Source organism: Asparagus officinalis, chromosome 8 (assembly GCF_001876935.1).
Source record: "Asparagus officinalis chromosome 8, Aspof.V1, whole genome shotgun sequence".
Classification (NCBI taxonomy): Eukaryota; Viridiplantae; Streptophyta; class Magnoliopsida; order Asparagales; family Asparagaceae; genus Asparagus; species Asparagus officinalis.
Window position 1 is genome coordinate 24,135,032 of NC_033801.1, and position 20,929 is coordinate 24,155,960.

Consider the following 20,929-nt stretch of genomic DNA (forward strand, 5'->3'; position numbering starts at 1 on the left):
CCCTTTTTTTTCAAACAAACACAAGAAATGGAAAACTAAAAGCACTAATACTATTGCGGATTTTTTTGTTTTTTGTGTGACGTGCCAGTGAAATAGGGTGATTTCTTTGCGAAACAAACAAAAAAAAAGTGGAAAATGTCATGAAAGTTATTGAAATCATTTGAAAACTGAGTTTTCCATTTCCAATTTTTTCGGAAAACAACCAAACAAACCCTTAGTAGTATTCAATTCCGTACATATGTCTGAAAAAACATTAGGGCAATTATACAACAAACAATTGCAGACCTTAAGTTTCAAATGTCTATATCCAAAACAAATTAAATTATCAGAGTGGTGTTCTAAGTTCTCTCCATTTTCCAAATATAGTATTTATTTGAGTTACAGCGGTTATTTAGTCGTTTTAACTTGATTTTTTTAGAATATAGCCATTTTTCTCACTGTCACTTAGATCTCTAGCAAGCTATATAAAAAAAATGGAAAATTTTCTTCCACCAAATTGGTATCGGCTTAAATGAAGATTGTTGGAATCAGATTCGAGTTTTGGTTTGAACTAGGAGAGGTTTAAGGAGAATGAGGGGGCTCTGTTGGTGAGAGAGAAAAAGAGGATGAAGGAAAGTCTTATTGGATAAAAGGGCGAAAGAAATTTGAATTAGAGGGAGGTTGAAGGAGAAGAAGTGTGTAGATTTAATAACTTTGTGATATCAGGAGAATAGAAAAAAATTCCCATAAAATATTAAAGTTCCCCGAAATTCTAGGTGTTGTTGAGAAAAAGGGCATTATCGCTGAAAATACCAAGTTAAAATGTCAAAATGTCAGAGCCCAAATGAATACCATATTGAAAAATATAGTCAACTTAAAATACTAACTTGGTAATTTAGCCCATAAATATAACTATTTGTAAATACAAACTTCTAAATTTGAAACAAATAGTTGCAATTGCAACTGGGCTAAAAGACCAACTTGGTCTCTGTACCAGGACTTTCATACTCAAAGTGGTCCTCGTACTTTTTTTTTTCCTTTCACAACTTGGTCCCTGTATGTGGTTTCATACCTAAAGATAGTTCCCCCTACCTTTTTTTGTTGGGCTGCGACTTTGTCCTGTGCTAGACTTCGCTAACTCAAAGTTCGTCACGCGGCCCCGGACGTGCCTCAACACGCCCTCGAGCTGGCGCAGAGCTTGCTCATCACGTCCCCGATTCGCGTACCCTAGCGCGGTGCCGAACGTACTTCATGCCCCTGCGGCAGGCCCGCGATAGATCACAAGCCCGAGCGAGCTCCACCGCCCTGTCCAACCCCACCCCAACTTTATTTTTTTTCTCAACTTAATTCCTGTGCTAGGGCTTCACACTCAAAATGGTTCCCCTGCTTTATTTTAACTTTCAATGTTTTGCAGTAAACTCCCAAGGACTTTTAACATCACACTAAACTCTCCCAGAACTTTCAAAAATCACCCTACACCCCAACAACTTTCAAAATCGCATTAAATCCGCAATAACTTCCAAACCACACTAAACCCTATAAATATTGGAATTGCCGAAAGATTCCTCTAAGTTTTCCCATTTTGCATATAACCCCCATAAATTAGAGCAAAGAAACAACATAAAAAGGTGCATTGAAGTACAATTTCGGCAAAAGAAAAAATAATTAGGGCTCCTAAACCTAGCTTAAGCGAAGAAGAGGAAACCGAATCACAAAACGTAAGACATTTCTATTTTTAGGATTGAAAATATAAAAATGTCATAAATGATTTTTTTAAATAATTTAAGTGGTATTTTTGTCTTTTTAAGAGTGAGTTGAATGTGCCACGCCAGATATAGTTATATTAACTTTGAGGATTTTCTGTGAAAGTTATTAGGGGTATAGTGCAATTTCGAAAGTTTTTGTGGGTTTTTGAAAGTTCTTTATGGATTTAGTGTGATGTCGAAACTTATTAGGTGTTTATCACATAACGTTGAAAGTTAAAATACAGCAAGGGGGCCAATTTGAATATAAAGCCCTAATACATAAATAAAATTGAGAAAAAATAATATAAGAGTACCAATTTAAATATGAAGTCCCAGTACAAAAATTAAGTTGAGAAAATAATAATACGGGAGCCAATTTGAGTATGAGCGCCTAGTATCCAAATTGGTCTTTTAGCCTCAATGCGATAACAATTACTACAGCTGCAAGCTGCAACTGACACTTAGGGGCTGTTTGGTTCAATAGAGTGTAGGAATAGGATTAGGAATCCTATTTTATTTATGTATTCCAACCTAATCCATAAAATTTTTATAGACAAGTTGAAGTTTTATGGAATCCTATTTTTTTGGCATTCTATGTTTGTTTCTCCCAAAGGATTAGGAATCTAACATTTATAGAATTGGAATCAATTCCTAATACCATGTTTGCTTCAAAAAGTCTCTTTTTTTTGGGAATAAACACTGTAGCAACAGCAGCCCCTTTATCAATTTAGATATTCCTGTAGCAACGGCTAGAAGAGGCATAATTTCATATTTTGAGCTGGAATCACTGTAGCAACGGCTCTTTTCAGCCTCAAAAAATTCAGATTTTAAAATTCTTAGTCAGAACACTGTAGCAACGGCTAGAAGTGGAACATGGTGGCTATAAATTCACCTTGAGGCCTCACAATTAATCCAAACATTCTCAATTTCAGCATTTATAAAATCCCCATTGTCTTCAATTTGCTGTCCCGACATGAAAATGATATCAGAAGAGTGCTGGCAGGATTATGAAGTTTATTGCGACTGCCATCTCCGAACACCGATGAAAGTGTGCAAGAATGGTAAAAATAAGGGTAGGTGTTATTGGGGGTGTGCAAAATTCCCAAATAAAGAATGTAATTTTTTCGAATGGGCTGAAGAAAGAGGAGAGTCATCAAGCAACCAAGGAAGCCAATATGTCAAAGAAAATAGGTACGGAGAAAATTATAATTTGCAATCAAAGAAGCTGAAGAAAGAATTGAGACTTGTCGAAAATCAACTACTAATTTGGAAAATTTCTGCAATTTTCTTAGCAATTTTTTGTGTTATTTTAATTATTACAAACTTCATGTCATGTACCTGTACTTGCAAAAACTACTGAGGATGTAATGAAAACTGTTGTTTGAACTGGGTACAAATTCTAATTGATATTGTATGGCTCAGTAATAGATCAACTTGTCATCATTGATTGCCCCACCTATAACTTAAACATGTTTATTACAGATTGCATTATAAGGATGAATTGCCTCGCCTAGACATTGTCAATTCAATGTAGGCTGCAATGTCATCCCCTTTTGCCTCATCTGGATATAATAAACAATGTAAGTTAGATTGCATTCTCAGTAAACGCTGATCATCATCATTGCCACATATCAAGTGCAAGGAAAACCACAGGCAAGGCAAACCAAAACAGCAAGTAACCCACAGGCAAGGAAAACCAAAACAGCAACACAAAATGCAACCACGAGCTACACAAGCTCTTAATGCAGAAAACTCAAAACAGGCACAAACCAGCAACCAGCAGCAGCAAATGCTGCACAAAGCAACCAGCAGTAGCAGCAAATGCTGCATAAAGCAACCAGCAGTAGCAACTGCTGCAGAAAACTCAAAACAGGCACAAACCAGCAACCAGCAGCAGCAAATGCTGCACAAAGCAACCAGCAGCAGCAACTGCTGCAGAAAACTCAAAACAGGCACAAACCAGCAACCAGCAGCAGCAAATGCTGCACAAAGCAACCAGCAGCAGCAACTGCTGCAGAAAACTCAAAACAGGCACAAACCAGCAACCAGCAGCAGCAAATGCTGCACAAAGCAACCAGCAGCAGCAGCAAATGCTGCACAAAGCAACCAGCAGCAGCAGCAAATGCTGCACAAAGTTCCTTGGATTTTATGAAAAACCTCCTAGCTTCACGTTCATTGTCATATAAATGGTCTAAAACCCTATCGAGGAACTCCTCGGAATATTCAGACCTATGTTCCTTCAACGCTGTGGCCAACTGCTCAGTCCAGTGTATAACGTGTTGATTTCTCATTGACTGAGACATGGACTCAACAAAGGCACATAGCATTTCCTCTTCACGATTAGATTTTCTGGTTTTTTTGTTAGATGATGAAGTCGTGTTGTCTTTACTCTTAGTCTTATATCTAGTGGGTTGTGGTTGGTTAACAGCACCAGAACGTGGTTGGTTGCAAGCATCAGACTGTGGTTCAGCTTCACTCTCCTCTAGAATCTCGCAATCATCATCGGGGATAGGTATGGACCTGCTAGACCTAATGTTAGCGTACACGGGTCTAACAAAATCACCCTTGGCTTGATCATCACCCATGATAACTTGTAAATTTTTGAAGTGAGGAAGGGGTTTGTTTATGTACGCTTTGTACTTAGAATTGGATTTGTCCTGCAATAACAAATACTTATAAGTAGTGAATCAAATGTATTAAATTTTGGTGACAATATAGATGCTGAATTTGTTATACCTGGGCCCAAGATTTCAAGGTTTCCTCATCCAATGTAATCATTTTACTTGTTTCATCCCACCCAGCACCACTTATATCAAGGCAAGCTTTCATGTCATTGAATTTGTTCCGCAAACATTTCAAGTGGTTAATGACATGCATGTGAGTGAAATCAGTCCTGAATTACATGTTGATTTTCATGGCAGCCATTTTATAAGCTTCAGCCTTGAAGTTCTTGTCTGGCTTCATGCCATCCAATGCTAAATCTGCAAGATAAGGAATAAGCACATCATCGTGCTCTGGAAGCCAAAACTTATTAGCCACGCCTCTTGAGTTCAACCTGGTACACGGAACTTTTTTTTGTGTGCTACTCTTTTCCCTCTTTTCAATGGCGAAGTGTGCTCCGCACCATCAACGTCATGAATATCCTTTCCAACTGAATCACCGGTGTTTGGTGAAAATTGATTAGGTCCACTACTTTGAGAACTGGCTGTGGGAAACATCAAACCTTGTGGACTGCCTAACAAGCTCATGTATGACATTGGTGGCTGTGTCATCCCACCATAATTACCATCCCATAGTGGGAATGGTGAGAAAGTATGCGGAGGTGAGGTGAATGGCTGTGGTCGAACAGGCATGTAGTTCATGTTGAGGTGAGGTGAATGGCTGTGGTCGAACAGGCATGTAGTTCATGTTAATCCCTGATGTAGGACTTGGCATTGCATTCGAATGAGAAGGCCCGCTTTGCTTATCTGCCGGATTGTTAGCCATACCTAATATATTTTGTAAGCATAGCCATATTAACAATAAAGAAATTTATAGAATATGGGATATGTATGCATTTAGCAGGGAATATAGTAAACGATGATATTTCTAGTTCAAACAACATAACAAAATAGCAAGTGATAAAAGTAGTAATGGTTTGTTACAAGCAAAGAAACATTAAACAATATCGATGCGAACAGTATTTTAAAATTCACCAAGTTATTACATAGCCATAGGACAAATACTACACTAAGTTAAACCGCTCTCCATTGTGTTACCACCATTGTACTTTGCACAATAATCCACCCACATCGCCCAAGCAATTTGATCTCGTAACTCCTTCCATTCATTTCTAACATCTCGATCCTCTCTTTGTGTCCTACTTTGAGTATAGTCCATCACATTTGAATCGTCCTCATTTGTCTCTTCCCCAGTATCTTCATCAATTTCAACATTTTCATTTAAAATATCATCATCCGGATCCTCCAAGGCAATAAAGTTGTGCAACACAGTACACGCTAGTACAATGTCCACTTGAGTGGGAAATGGATAATTCGGCTTCCCCGCAAGAATTTTAAACCGATTCTTCAGTATCCCAAATGTGCACTCAATTTTTGATCTTAAAGATGAATGCCTTAAATTGAACAACTCCTTCCTATTCTTTGGTGTCCTACCGGTGTGCTCTTTTAAATGATATCGGACACCGCGATACGGGGATATGAAACCTGGCATTGTGGTGTATCCAGCGTCACATAGGTAATATTTACCTACATTAATTAAACAGTATTTTACATAGGTAATATTTACCTACATTAATTAAACAGTATTTTAAAATCTCAAATATTGCCAAGTATTTAATAAATTATTCATAATGTGCACAAGTGAGAATGAATACCATCGTAAACTCGGAGTCCGTAAGACTGTGGCCTGGACAGGGCGTCTTGTAATACCCTATAATCATTTGCTGCCCCCTCCCAGCCAGCCAAGACATAAGTAAATAGTTTATTGGGGGTGCAGGCTGCTAAGATGTTTTGGGTGACCCCTTTTCGCCCTCTAAACCGTGCAACTAGGTCACTAGGTAACACCGCGTCGACGTGTGTGCCATCTATCAAACCAATGCAGTCCTATAAAAAATTATAAATTATACATAGTTAAATAAAAAAAAGTTTATTTGGAAAATTATTAAGTTGTATGTATTTAATTTACCTTAAAGTACGGAAAATAATTTGAGTTGTTTGCAATCTCCTCGGGAACTTCTTTTGGGGCTTGCTTCATGTACCGATCACGTAATCCATTCATTGCAGACAAGACTTTATTGAAATACCTGCTAACTGTTTCCCCTGATCTTATGAACTCAGTTCTTATTATTCTATTTTTAGTTTTGTGCCCAATAATACTCAAGAACATAGCAAGTTGTTCTTCAACTTGAACGTGTCTCGTATCTTTTAATAAACCGTTTGCTTTCATTACTTCAACAAGTTTAAAAAAGGCCCTCGGTCTCATTCTAATATAAGATTGGCAGCTATCTTGATAGCCCTCCAATACACGTCTGAAATGAGCCTCTCTACAACTTATTTTCCTGACCCTTTCTTGCGGCGAACAATTTGGTATTCTCTTGCGCTTAGCACGCATTCTCAAAATACATGTTACCAAAGTGACCACGGCGCAGACAGCTGTATTAGCACACATCCTCTTCAATTCTTCCTCATCTTCCATATCCATCTACAACCGTTTTAAAATTATCATACAGTTACAGCTTAAGATGGCTACTTATTTCTTGTCAAAATTAAGTAGATAATTGATACAAATATTTATTTCTTTTAAAGCAAGAAATCTAATTGCAATAATAAATTATTTTAACTAATGTTGCATTCCATCTCACACAATTCTAAACAAGCAAGATAGACCCAAAACAAACAAACTATATGGTTAGATTACTAATAATTTACACGCACACAAAAAAATAAAATAAAGTAAAAAAAAAACAGCAATTTAAGTTATTAAAAGACTGATTTGAAACATATTATGAAAGAAATTGCTGTGTGCCTCTATTTCTCATATGCTTCAAAATTAAATTTAATTCCTCAAATCACTGGAAAAATAAGCCAAAGTAAGAGGGGGAAATTTTTATACCTTACTGCAGAGGGGGGAAATGCCGACGTTCAAGCAAAAAACCCACCGACGTCAAAGAAAACACCGTAGCCACACTCCAACCAGAACAAGATCGAGAAAGAGGCCCGAACCCAAGTTGAAGAAGATCCCAACCAGAAGGGATCACCAAGAATCGAAGGCAAGAAACCCACCAACAAGCTCGTGGAAAACAGAGCTAGGGTTTCGAGAAAGAGGCCCGAACCCAAGTTGAAGAAGACGAAGCGCGGGAGCAGAGGCGCGAAGAAGAGGGCGATTGAGGCGGGAGCGACACAGCGATTCCAGATCTAGGGATCGAAATCGTGAAGATGAGGAATCAGAATCGACGACATAGCTCACTGTCAGAAATCTCGCCCAAATCCGAACCCAAAGCTCGGATTTGGGTTTCTATAAAAAACGACAACTGTAGCTACTTTATAGAAATTGTAATCCCAAAATTTTTGCTGAGCCAAACTCCAGAATAGGATTCACAAAGAATCCAAAAATTACGAAAATGCCACTGTCAGAGCCCAAATACTAATCCTATTCTATAAAAGGGTGAAACAAACAGCCCCTTAGATAGTGGGATGTAATTTTATGGCTTGTGTTAGGCATTATTATTATTATTATTATTATTATTATTATCTTCTTAATTTATTAAGTTTTTCATTTGCTAATTTCTAAGAGGGATTTGGGCTTAATGAACCTACCAGCCCACTTCGCTCAAAAAGAAACCTAGTGATAAACATGAATAAATAACTAGCAATAATAATAAACAACAAGTATATGGATATAATAATTATTTGTGATGACAATGATCCTAATTCCAAAGTGAAAATGTGTATGAAGACAACCCACGCTAGCAACTGATGGTTGGTGACAATTTGATAAATAAGTATAGCTTCTTTAGTATTTAGGGGGTGATTGGTTCAATAGTGAGCAATAATAGGATTAGGAATCCCATATTTTTTATGGATTCCTAGCTAATCCATAAAAAAATTTAAGACAAATTTATATTGTCATTAAATCCTTTTTTTTATTTCTATGTTTGTTTCATAAAATGAAAAAAATAAAATTCAACTTTATAGAAACCCTCAAATTCTTATTCTTTACTTTGACTTGGAATGATAATAGGATTTGGTCTCATAATAATATAGCGTTTGTTAAGAAACGGAATTCGAAAAAAAAAGAGCGAGAATAGTACAAATGCGTCAATTTTCTACCCTAAATCCGCCTAAGTCATTAGTATTTAGATTTCTATAAAATCAGCATATTTTTTCAACTTTATAGATTCTGAAATCTATAAATTTTTGGTGAACCAAACTCAAGAATATGATTCATAAAGAATCATTTATTTACAGTTTTGTCATTGTTAGACCAATATCCTATTCTTTTTCCATAAAAATGGTGAAACAAACAGCCCCTTAGATTATTTCTCTTTTGACCGTAATTGTTTGCAACCTATCAGCGATCTAAGAGAAACATGACTTCCTTTGGTGCAGAGAAAATTTTTTAATTATCTGATTTATATATATGTTATTCTTCCACATCTTATTTAATTAATCTGTCTTAGCCCTTTCCAATTTTTTTATTGTCCAGATTAACAGTGATAAAGGACTTAAGAAGGTTTTTGGGTACGTTTCACAAATATCCTCCATTAAGTTTGGCCGATCTAAAGATAACTACCGTAACATGAAAAATATTACTAATCTGACTCAAGTTATGTCCGATAATCCCTAACTAAGCTTGCTACATTTGGTTACACACATGAAAATCACGTGTGTCCAGATAAGTAAACTATACTTGATGGAAAAGAAAAAAAGCGTTTCATGTTCTTTTTTGTAATTTCAAGAGTAAAATGTACATAACCTCTTAACTTTGCATGATATAGGGTTAAAATTTACCAAACTTAATTACAGTAAATAATCTAACAGTTATATTGTTAATTTGAAAATGATATTTGTCTTTTTCCCCATTTCAAAAACACCACTAGGGTTAGTCAAAAAAACATTTTAAAATATGAGATTTTTTGAAACACCGCAAATTTAAGGGGTTATCTAACATTTTAAAAGTTTAGGAAGATGATCTCAACATCGATAAATTTTAAGAGGGGGTTTTGTGAAATTTCCACGCTAACAAAAAGATCATTGACTAATCTTCCCCTATTTTGGATTATTCAAAAAATATATTCGCTTAAGATGAGGCTTTATGGTATTTGGGTGATTAAAACTAACAATATGTTAAATTCACATATGCCTGAGTAGGGGTGCAAAGTGGTCTGGATTTATCCAGACTGACTGCAACCGTATCGGTTTAGAAAGCGGATATGATAGGGAAAATTGGAACCGGTCGGATATGGTTTTGGATACGGTTACGGATACGATTACGATTTAGGTTTTCTATCCGGATACGGTTATCCGGTCGAATTGCAGATACGGTCCGGATATCCACATCTTTGAAATGGGCTATATGTAACACTTGTATTGGGTCGGGTCCATAACATATACTATCTGCAACCCGATCCAACTTAAACCCAAACCCATATCTTCAAAGTTTCAAAGTTCAAACCCTAATTTCTCTTTCCAAATCCCACCCAGCCTCCACCAGTCCACCTCCAAGCCGCCTCCTACTCCTGTCGTGTGCCGACCCTGCGTCTCCGCCTCCCTCTCCGCCTCTGCGCTCTGCGCTACCCGGCGTCCCTCTCCTCCTCAACTGCGGTCGCGTCCCGCTCCGCCTCCACTGCCACTCCGCATCCGCCTCCACCACCGCTGGCCACGTCACGCTCCGCTTATGCGTCACGGCTCGCTTCTCCGCCTCAGCCTACTTTCCGCCTCTGCCTCTTCAAGAAGTCCGTGGCCGCCTTATGTTGATCGACACGACGACGACCATCGATCACGTCCGACCTCTTCTCCTCCTCCTCAAGGTGAATTTAAAACCCTAAGCCCTAAAATTTTTATTATAAAAGCACTAATTTGTAATTTGCATCATTATATTCTTTTGTTTCAAAATCAAACAATCTCCTATAACATATCATTAATTTGTTGTTTCGAAATCCATGACGACATATTATCATGATTTGGTTGGAAATTGTGGATCCTCATCGTGGATTTTTCATTGATCATTGCGTATTTTTTTGTCAATAACATTGTGACTTTATTGCCATAAGAATGACACAGACTCTACGAATCAAAGAGAGAATGACTTCATATGGACATCAAATGGTTCATTTAAGGTAAGTTGTAGTTTGTAAGGTCAGTTGTAGTTGTGGATTATCACATTTTAGTTATGATATTTAATATTTAATATTTTTTGTTTAGGGCCTACTATGGTGTTCTTAGGTTTGTCATGCAGAATAGCAACAAAGTCTTGAGGTAACTTGTCTTACTTTGCGAGTTATTAAAATCATATGTATCTTTTGCCATATCCTATTCATATCTATTTCCCAAATATTCGATTAGTATCCGTATCCAAACCGTATCTGAACCTCTAATATCCGAACCGTATCCGTTTCCGTTTTCAGAAAGTAGTTATGGTTATGATAAGAGTCATATCCGAACCAAATGCACCCCTATGCATGAGTGACTGTTTGGTTAGGAGTGGACACCATGGAAAATGGTTTTTGCAAATTTCTGTTTATTCACTCCACCGCAGTACACTAACTTTAGGGAAATAGGTTCCTTAAACGAGAGACTTTATTGGAAACCTATTTGGCATTTTTAGCTCGGATAATGCTGGAAAATGAGCATTTTGGGATAATATTTTTATGGAAGGGGTTTAAAATATAAAAGTGTAATCGATCAATCCCTTTCTCTTCTCATTTCCTAATCCTATAGGTTAGGTTCCTAGTTTGGAGTATCTATCAAAGCAATAAAATTGTATAGAAATCAATGTCCACCTTTCCTTTTGCAAGTGAAATTTTTTTCATTACATGATAAGTTATGAAAATTGGAAAAAAAAAAAATCTGTTGAAATTCATTTCCTATATTTCTTGAAAACTAACTAAACTTGGTCTCGGCTGAAAATATTTTTAATCTCATTTTTTGCAATTTTTAATTTTATTTTAGAGCATTCTGATTTGTTCATTGAGAAATTTTACAGGAAATACACATTTTGCATATCGCCAAATATGTTGATGACCGTGTGAATTAAAAGTTTTAAACTATGTTTTCACTTGAGAATTCAAAGTAAAGTGTAATGATAGTTAACGAGACGTGTAATTGGTGATAGATAATCGTGAAGTCGAAAAACGCGTCACAAATTTAACCCCAAAAGCACATGTATGAATTGTATTGAGCCTTGAAAGAATATACAATACCCAAGAAAGAAAAAATGCTGCGAAAAAAGAGTGCCAGCCACAAAGGTTCCACAGTGAAGTACGTGTAATCCCATCACTCGCTGCTTCCGCTGCACTGTGTTCCGCGTGATCTACCCGACATTTCACAGTCAGACGGTGAAAATGACACCTCACTCCCTCGTCACTATTATTTTATAACCGGGGCGGGGGGGAAAAAAGAAACAAGATCCCCCCTCCGGCTTTAAAAAAGAAAGAAGGGGTCAGACCGCGTAAGGCCGAGCACTACACGACAAGAAACGGAAGCTCGCCACTTACCCCTGACCCCCAGAGGACAGATGCCAAACCCTCCCTCCCTCCGCATCTTCCGCCACGTGTACGGTCCTGATCCTCCTACCCAACCAACCTCAAACCTCGGGTCACTGTCCTAACCCTAGTTAACACCTCTCGGTTAAAACCCGCCCCCCTCCTTTCTCCGTCTCTCTCTTCTCTCTCTCTCTCTCTCATAATATCCGCCGTGGCCCTCGCGTTTCGGTATCGGATCTCGTAGCGCTCTGGAGGCTTGTTCAAACCGCTGAAAATGGCTGAAAGTTGAGATTTCTCCGAGGTCCGAAGCCGACGGTAGCAATCCGACGCTAAGATTCCGATTCCGATCGTCTCCCGATCAACCCGCCATATTGCCAGCTCCAAGATAGCTTCTTTTTTTGAGCCAGTAGACTGGTTGTTGGAGCAATTAAGACGCTAGAAGCTACCTACTTATAGAGAGAGTAAAGAAAGCTGAAGTTTTCGCAAAGAGATGCCGACAGAATTAGAGAACTCATCGGCGATGACTGCCTCCAACTCCGCCTCCGGCGAGGCCAGCGTCTCCTCCGGCGGCCAGCAGCCCCCCTCCCCCGCCGGGCGCTGTCCCTGTCAAAAAGAAGCGGAATCTCCCCGGAATGCCAGGTAAATTCAACAAAAACCTCTTGCTTTTACCGAAAAATCAGTTCTTTGATATACATATATAAATATTTTCTCCTCCCCACTTCGTAATTAGATCCGAACGCTGAAGTGATCGCGCTCTCACCGAAAACCCTAATGGCGACCAACCGATTCGTGTGCGAGATCTGCAACAAAGGGTTTCAGCGGGACCAGAACCTGCAACTCCATCGGAGGGGCCATAACTTGCCGTGGAAGCTAAGGCAAAGAACCGGCAAAGAAGTCAAAAAGAGAGTCTACGTCTGCCCCGAGCTGAGCTGCGTCCACCACGATCCATCGAGAGCCCTCGGCGATCTCACCGGAATCAAGAAGCACTTTTGCCGGAAGCACGGCGAGAAGAAGTGGAAGTGCGACAAGTGCTCGAAGAAGTACGCCGTCCAGTCCGACTGGAAAGCCCACTCGAAGACCTGCGGAACGAGGGAGTATCGCTGCGATTGCGGAACCCTCTTCTCTCGGTGAAACTACAATCTCTTCTTGTTCGTGTTTAAGATAATTTCGTGTTTTCTTTTATGATTTTTTTTTTAAATTACAGGAGGGACAGTTTTATTACGCACAGGGCGTTTTGCGATGCGCTGGCGGAGGAGAGCGCGAAAGCGCACAGTGTGAGGAGTGACGGCTGCGGCTGCGGAGGTGGAGTTTCCGATTCAGTCAATACCGCCGCCGGAAAGTGAAGGTTTGTTTTTTTTAATTTTTATTGTCATTTTGGGTGTATTTTTTTGGACGCATTAGAGTTCGAATTAAATCTCATTAATTCGTCCCGTTCTGGATACCGTAACGTTTTTTGTCGGATCCGGGTCTCGATGCAATCAATAAAAAAGGGGAATGGTGTGGAGGTAAAGAAGATGTTGGTTGATTTTGTCCATTCTTCACACATGAAGAAAGAGGGAAGGGAGAGAGAGAGAGGGAATGAATGAATGAATTATTGCTGTGATGAATAGGATCAAAGTTGGAGATTGAAGAAAGAGAGAGAGAGAGAGAGGGAGATGATTTGGGATTTGGGCGGTTTGTCTTTTTTTTTTTTGTAAAAAGCTTGGTCACTGATCTTAACTTTTCTATTCCCTCCTTTCCTTATCATCGTCCCAATCGAGAGAGATTGGGATGAATCGAAAAAGCTTTACCCATTTGCCCCCAATCTCAACATCGAACCCATCATTGCCCATCTTTTTTATTTCCCACTCAGAACTTACTTTTTTCAATCATAATTATTTTTTATGTTCTCCTTCCCTCTCCAACTACAGAGCCGGAGAAATCCGCCGGAATGCTACAGTGCGTTGGCGCCGCACCGAGCCGCGCCATCAGCGCTAGCAGCATGACGCTCGCGGCTGCTACGACCAGCACTGGAAACACGGCAACGCTTTTCGCAGCCTTTTCTCCTCGCCACGGCCTCGGCCTCTGCGGCTCTAACCCAAGCAGCGCCAACTTCACCGAGCTCATCGGATCAATGAACCGCCCGAGCCCACTTCCCCTCTCTCCACCAACTCGTCGATCTTCTCGCCTCCGTCCGGTTGCGTCGGCACCCACCAATTCGCCGCTCCGCCGCCGCCTCCGTCCCTCACATGTCAGCCACCGCATTGCTACAGAAGGCCGCGCAAATGGCGGCGGCGCCCACCACTCCCTCGTTCCTCCGAGGCCTAGGGCTGGCCCCGTCATCCTCATCGTCCTCTGCCAACAACAACAGCAGCAACCAAGAGAACTGGAGCAAGCTCGAGCAAGATCCGTCCCCGATGCTGCTAGGGCTGGGCCTGCCGTACGACAGCGGAGCCGGGCTGCCGGATCTCATGATGGGCCCGTCTTCTCTGTTCGGGCCAAAACCGGCGACATTGGACCTCCTCGGTATAGGGATGGGCCCGGCGGGGTCATCAACCGGCGGGCTGTCGGCGCTGATGAACTCTATCAGCAACGGGCTTGACGTCGGACCGGGGGGTTCAGCTGGGCCTTCATGGGATGGGCCTGATAGGAAGCCCAGCAGCTCTGCTATACTCTAGTGATCTCTGTGCAGGTATGAAGCTTAGTTTTCAGTACAATGGGGTAGATGTAGAGGGAGCTAGTTCTTTTTTGGGGTTAGAAAGTAAGCATGGGTTCAATTTTAAGTTAATTTTTGTCGAAGTAGTGAGTAGTATGTTTATGTGAATGAATGTAGACAAGAACTTTTTTGGGCTCTGGAGTTGTGGATTTTAGGAAGCTTCTTTTGAGCTCAAAAAGAGAAGTTAATGTGTATGTAAGTATTAAGACAGTAGTCCAGAAATTGGTACAAGAAACAAAAAAAGAGAGAGCTCACACTTTTTCTTTGTCTGAATGCTTGTTTCTGGATTAGTGTTTGGATTAAATATTGATGAAATTTTGTTGATTTTATTAACAAGTTTAATTAATGGGGCATTGGGAATGGAGTTTGGGAGGGTTTTGGGACCACGAGTTGAACACGTGAGAGCGCCTACAATGGAAAAGGGTGCCAGTGTGCTTAATTAATTAAAAGCTTGAAGCATAGAATAGAGGAGCGCAAAGGTGTCCGAAGTTATTTTGGACAGACGTTATCATGGTTGAAATACCTCAGTTTTTAAGCTTTCTTTATTAAACTTTTAGAGCAGGTTCATGCATGATGTGATCCTATTTGGAAATGATGTGGTGGGTTGTTGTATTATTGATTTGATTTTTCAATAAACAGTGTGTTTTTTGGGGGTTAATTGTGGATAAAAACTCTTTAAAAAATCTGATTAAGTTATGTTTTTGAATTACTAGTTTTTGTGCACGTGCAATGCATGTGGTTAAATATCAAAATTATTATTTTTGTTTATTTTCTTATCATAAATTAAGGCGGATTTATTTTAAGGTAAATTCTATAAATATGGATTGTTACATTTGCTATAAATTTTGGGTAAACATTTTAAAAAAAAACTTATGAAATAGATGATTATTTTAAAAATCTTTTGGGGTTAGGAATAAATAACTAACAAGTTTGCAATGGAAGATAAGGGAACATAGTACATTATTAAGAAATATTAATCTTTACTCATTTTGTTTGTAATAATGGGATCTCATTATTAATTAACTATAAGGCTTAGTACATTTTTTTGGATGTTCAAGGCAGACAGAGGACCCATGTGAGTTCTCATCGCAATGAATGTTATGCAATTTAAGTACAAAAGAAAAAGGAGGGTTGACAAATGACATGGTTGGTGAGGGGAAACTCCAACAGCTTAATTTGGTATGTGGATATATAATAGATGGAGATGGAGAATGATGGTTTTGAAAACAATGGGTGCGTGTGGGTTATTAATATAGTTTTTGTTTGTATGGTTTTCTTCGATCATTTTCAAGATATTTGTGGTCATATGTATGTATGTGTATGTATGTGTGTATGTATGTATGTATGTCTGTGTGTGTGTGTGTTTGTGTGTCTGCGGGCGCGCGCTTGCGGGCGCGCGCTTGCGGGCGCGCGCGCGCGCGTGCGTGCGCGCGCGTGCGTGCGCGCGCGTGCGTGAGTGCATGCGTGTGTATGTTATTAATATAGTTTTTGTTTGTGTGGTTTTTCCCAATCATTTTTAAGATATTTGTGGTATATATATGTATGTGTGTATGTTATTAATATACTTTTTGTTTGTGGTTTTTTCTGATCATTTTTAAGATATTTGTGGTATGTATGTATGTATGTATGTATGTATGTATGTATGTATGTATGTGTGTCTGTGTGTGTGTGTATGTGTGTGTGTGTGTGTGTGTGTGTGTATGTATGTATGTATGTATGTATGTATGTATGTATGTGAAAGAGTTTGGGTGTTAAAAAAAATGTATGTGAAAGAGTTTGGGTGTTAAAAAAAATAATATGTATGTATGTATGTATGTATGTATGTATGTGAAAGAGTTTGGGTGTTAAAAAAAATGTATGTGAAAGAGTTTGGGTGTTAAAAAAAATAACTTATCTAATCAGGTTAAAATAGGATATGTGAAAGAGTTTGGGTGTTAAAAAAAATAACTTATCTAATCAGGTTAAAATAGGATTATATAAGTATGTGAAAGAGTTTGGGTGTTAAAAAAAATAACTTATCTAATCAGGTTAAAATAGGATTATGTATGTATGTATGTATGTATGTATGTATGTATGTATGTGAAAGAGTTTGGGTGTTAAAAAAAATAACTTATCTAATCAGGTTAAAATAGGATTATATAAGTTAGGTTCATACATAAAATTTATTTTAACCAACACTCATGTGTAAATATTATAATTGACATTGAGATCTAAAATATGTGTAATATTCTTTTTGATTTTTATACAAACAATATCTATTTAAATAATAATAGTATAATTAAACTTTGTGATCTGAAGAAAAAGATCAAACATACAATATAAGTAATTGTTTTTAAATAATCTAATCTAATACGAAGAAAATAGATGAAATGATGTGAAAATTGTTGCAATTTTATACTTCATAATTTTTAAACAATCTAAACTAATCTAATAAGAAGAAAATAACAAAGTCACATATTTGTTGAAGAAGATAAAAGTGCTATAAAAATTATTGTAATATCTCATCCGAAAAAAGATCAAATATACAATATAATAACTTGCTTTAAAGTAATCTAATTTAATCTAATAAGAATAAAATAGATAAAAGTGTTGTGAAAATTGTTGATATATCTTGATATGAAAAAAATTAAATATATAATATAATTAATTGCTTTAAAATAATCTAATCTAATTTAATAAAAAGAAAATAATAAAGGCAAATATATGTAGAAGGAGATAAAAGTGCTCGGAAATTGTTGTAGTTTCTTGGCTTATAAACATTGGTATGTGATGTTGCATGTGAGAGGATAACAATTGTAATTTGTAATTAGAGTTCTATTTAAATAATAGTAGTATAATTAAACTTTAAAACTAATTATGTAGTACCGTGAACTATTTGAATTTTAGTTGGTGAGAGATCCCCACGTTGTGTCCTCATATCATAGCCGTTCGTTTTAATTTTTCTTTTTTATAAATTTCAAAACGATTTTGTCTCTTTAATCTGTTTGATGGATTTTGCAAATACCACGTCCACATTATGTACATTTGTAGATCTGCGTTGTTTCGGGGTTCGACCTCTGGGGTGGACATTATTTGTCTCACTAATTTGTTTGGTTTTTGCATATACGTCATTCATCTTGTATACATTTGTAAATTTGGTATTTAATAATTTTATTTAGGTTTATATTTAAATTTAAACTATATTCTTATCTTCATACTATGCATATCCAATAAGAATTCATCAATTTATCAACTTACTCTTACTTAAGGCCCTGTTTGGCAAAGGGTTAAGGAGGACGGATTAAAGAGAATGGTTAACTTAGTTAATCCATCGTGAAGGGTTAAAAAAATCCTAAACCCGTTTGGATACGATAGTTAAGACAAGGGGTTAAGTCTTTTGTGTTTGGCAAATGAAGAGGGGTTAAGGAGATTAATCTCATTATTTTTTTAAAAAATACCACTTTCGCCCTTATTGAAGATTTATAAAAAATTACCTAATCAAAAACGAAAAAATTAGTGAATCCCTTACCCGTTCTCAATGCTTTCCAAGCCAGAATCCCTCACAACCTTCATCATTAGCTTCTCGCAAGATGCAATAGTCTCAAGAAACTGCTTCTGATCTCAGACAAATCTGTCATCTCCAGCAATGAGTTAGTGAATCTAATACCACTGAGCGGGTTTTTGATCTCTTGACAAATGTAAGCGAGCTCTTTCATTCTTGCAAACATTTCTTTTCCTGCTGCCTCTGGATTTCAAGAGCCCGCTGCAGTTCAGAACTAGCTATTTATAGGAAACAAAATGCTCCAATTATATGTCCATCAATTTTAGTCCTTGCATTTGCCGTCAATAATGCCTATACAAAGTTGCCATTCTTATCAAAGAATGCAAATGGATACTTGTCTGTCTCCTGACCCTCGATTGCATTGTGTATTCCACTCTGAGCAACATGTGTTCTCATCCGAAGCAAATATTGGGGGAATCAAAGGGTTGGGACTGTGGAGCAACTAAGTTTTCTTTTTTAAAACATAATGAAAGAAGTCTTAGAAGCACAATACCTCTTAAGGCTCGGCTCAGAAGCGTATATCTATTTTGTGGTAGTGAATCTCTCAAAATAAGCTGCAGTGAATGTATAGCGTCCATTTCCGCATTCTCCCATGGCAAGCTCCTGCTCTTGACAGCCACCTCAAGGAAAGCCTTGAAGGATGAACGAGCGATGGCGTAGAAGGGCTTGCCGGAGTGCTTGGAGTGGATCTAGATGGGGTTTAGGAGGGTGATCTCACGCGCGGTGGCAGCACGCTCGAGGAGGGCGGCGGGGGATGGGGTGAAGAGGGAGCGGACGTCGGTGCCGAGGGTGAGAGGGTCGGATCTCTTGTCGTCGTCGAGGACGAGGACGGATTGGGGGACGAGGTCGAGGAGGTCGGGGGAGTTCTCAGAGAAGGCGAGGAGGAGGAGGGAGGATCCGTCGATGGCGAGGGTGCAGCTGAAGGGCTGGATGTGACCAACGCACTGAATTGGGGGAGGTAGGCGGTGATCTGGTGCTCGTCGGCGGCGGGGGCGGAGGAGGAGTGGGCGTGGAGGGAGTGGCAGTAGTCGAAGGACTTGCCGGAGGACTGCTTCTACTCGAACGCGGCGTGGAGGTAGCCAAATTTCCGCTGCCGAGATCTAGAAAAAATTCCTCCGCCTACCCTTGCGAGAGAAGAGGGAATAAGCCTTGTTCCGCCGATCTCAGAGGAATTGTTAACCCTTCAATTCACGGGATAAAGGAGTTTTATCCCTCACGTGCAGGTTAGTTAATCATGGAGCTTTTTTTTCTGTTTGGCAGGATAACGAAGGGTTAAACCCTCTTAACCCTTCATTTAACCCCTTGCCAAACACAGCCTAATGGATTAATTTGAATTTCAAGGGTATTTTTGTCTACCAAAAAAATTTACTGAACTCGTGCTTTTAAAGAGAGTATGATATGATATGATATGTTTGTTGTCTTATCTGTTTTCAAAAGGATATGATTGATCTAGATGTTATTAATGTACATTATTAGAGAATCTCAATCAATTTTTAAAATGTTTTAACAATTGTGATCGCATCTAGCTCACTGAGACCCTTAGTATCATGACTAGAGCCATTGTATATGTATCTGGCAAGTCTTTTCAATTTATTCAGAGCAACAATTTGGGTCTGTATTCGGCTGACGGGACACAAGAAGCATGTCTGCGAGCTAAGTCTACTTTCTAAAAACTTCATCAACTATTTATCATCCGCGTATGGCTTTGTGAGGTATTGGTCCCCAGAATTTAACTTTTCTCATAGTAAAGAGTTTCTGGGGGCATATTTTAAATTAACTCAGTTTTTGGGACCAATTCCTCAAGTAACCTGTGTTATTTTTGGGAAAATTGTCGAGGAGATTGCTTAGAAATATGTTGGCAAATATCACGAGATGAATATAGTAGTTTCGATCCATTTTATTAATGGTGTTGTACTCATTCATTTGGTCAATTGTATTGGTGATGTACCAAATGAACATAAATTATTGGAAGAGCGCAAGAGCCTGATTGGTTGGTTTACATAAATTAGGGAAATAATTTTCTAATGTGAAGAACCTCTTTGCAAGCATTTGCAATGTTTTTCATGGAAAGCAAGTTCGAATCCTTAAATCTTAAGTCTATTAATTAACCTGGTAACCAATGCGGTTTGTAAGCAGTATTGTATGCTTAATTAAACACCGCAGCTGATGCAAAATATATGTGGCCAAATTGCCAGATTGGTATATTAACAGGTTTGTGTATTGCTTTTCTCGGACGATAATAAGATATTTAAAGTGACACAAACAGTGACTATAAGGCATAAAAATGGGCCAGAATCAATTTTTCGACAAGGCGAGGTCACGTGATGAATCACGTGATGTCGATGTGGCATCTTTGGCTCATGAATCTGACACAGTTGACCTCGTTCATTTAGGGGCTATTTGGAACTAAAAAAAAGAGGGTTTTTTTGGGTGAAAGCCTGACACAGTGTCAGGCTTTCACCCAAAAAACCCCTTTTTTTTTTTGGTTCCAAACAGCCCCTTAGTTCAAAAGAGGATTTTTCTTCTTCAAAATTAGGGCTCAAAATGGGTTTTTCAAATTGAATTTTCCTCATCTTCCTATGTTTAAAATTAGCATGAATGAATGTGGGTGTTCTTGGTCGAAGAATCCATATCCAATTTCGACAAAGAACGCTTAATTTTAACCCTAGTAGGGGAAGACCCAACTTATAAATAATAAAAAAATGATTTCTTTTGAACCCTAGTTTTGAAGGAAACCTCCTTTTGAGGGCGTGTTTGGTTCACCC

The 20,929-nt window shown here is 38.5% G+C and overlaps 2 protein-coding genes across 2 annotated transcripts; one reads left to right on the forward strand and one right to left on the reverse strand.

The window, feature by feature from the left end:
- Positions 5,444 to 6,109, reverse strand: LOC109823036. Its single transcript, XM_020389358.1, has 2 exons — positions 6,100 to 6,109; positions 5,444 to 5,971 (listed from the first exon to the last, which is right to left on the reverse strand). Exon 2 carries the CDS (start codon positions 5,934 to 5,936, stop codon positions 5,454 to 5,456), a length of 483 nt encoding a protein of 160 aa, XP_020244947.1. The 5' UTR covers positions 5,937 to 5,971; positions 6,100 to 6,109; the 3' UTR covers positions 5,444 to 5,453.
- LOC109821011 (protein indeterminate-domain 2-like) lies at positions 12,136 to 14,952 on the forward strand. The gene is given in 5 exon segments (XM_020387204.1): positions 12,136 to 12,523; positions 12,525 to 12,567; positions 12,659 to 13,055; positions 13,133 to 13,267; positions 14,045 to 14,952. Coding segments are annotated over 5 exon segments (1,221 nt in total). The 5' UTR covers positions 12,136 to 12,418; the 3' UTR covers positions 14,586 to 14,952.

Coding starts and splice junctions, on each gene's coding strand:
- LOC109823036 (XM_020389358.1), bottom strand. CDS start 5,936: ATGCCAGGTTTCATATCCCCGTATCGCGGTGTCCGATATCATTTAAAA.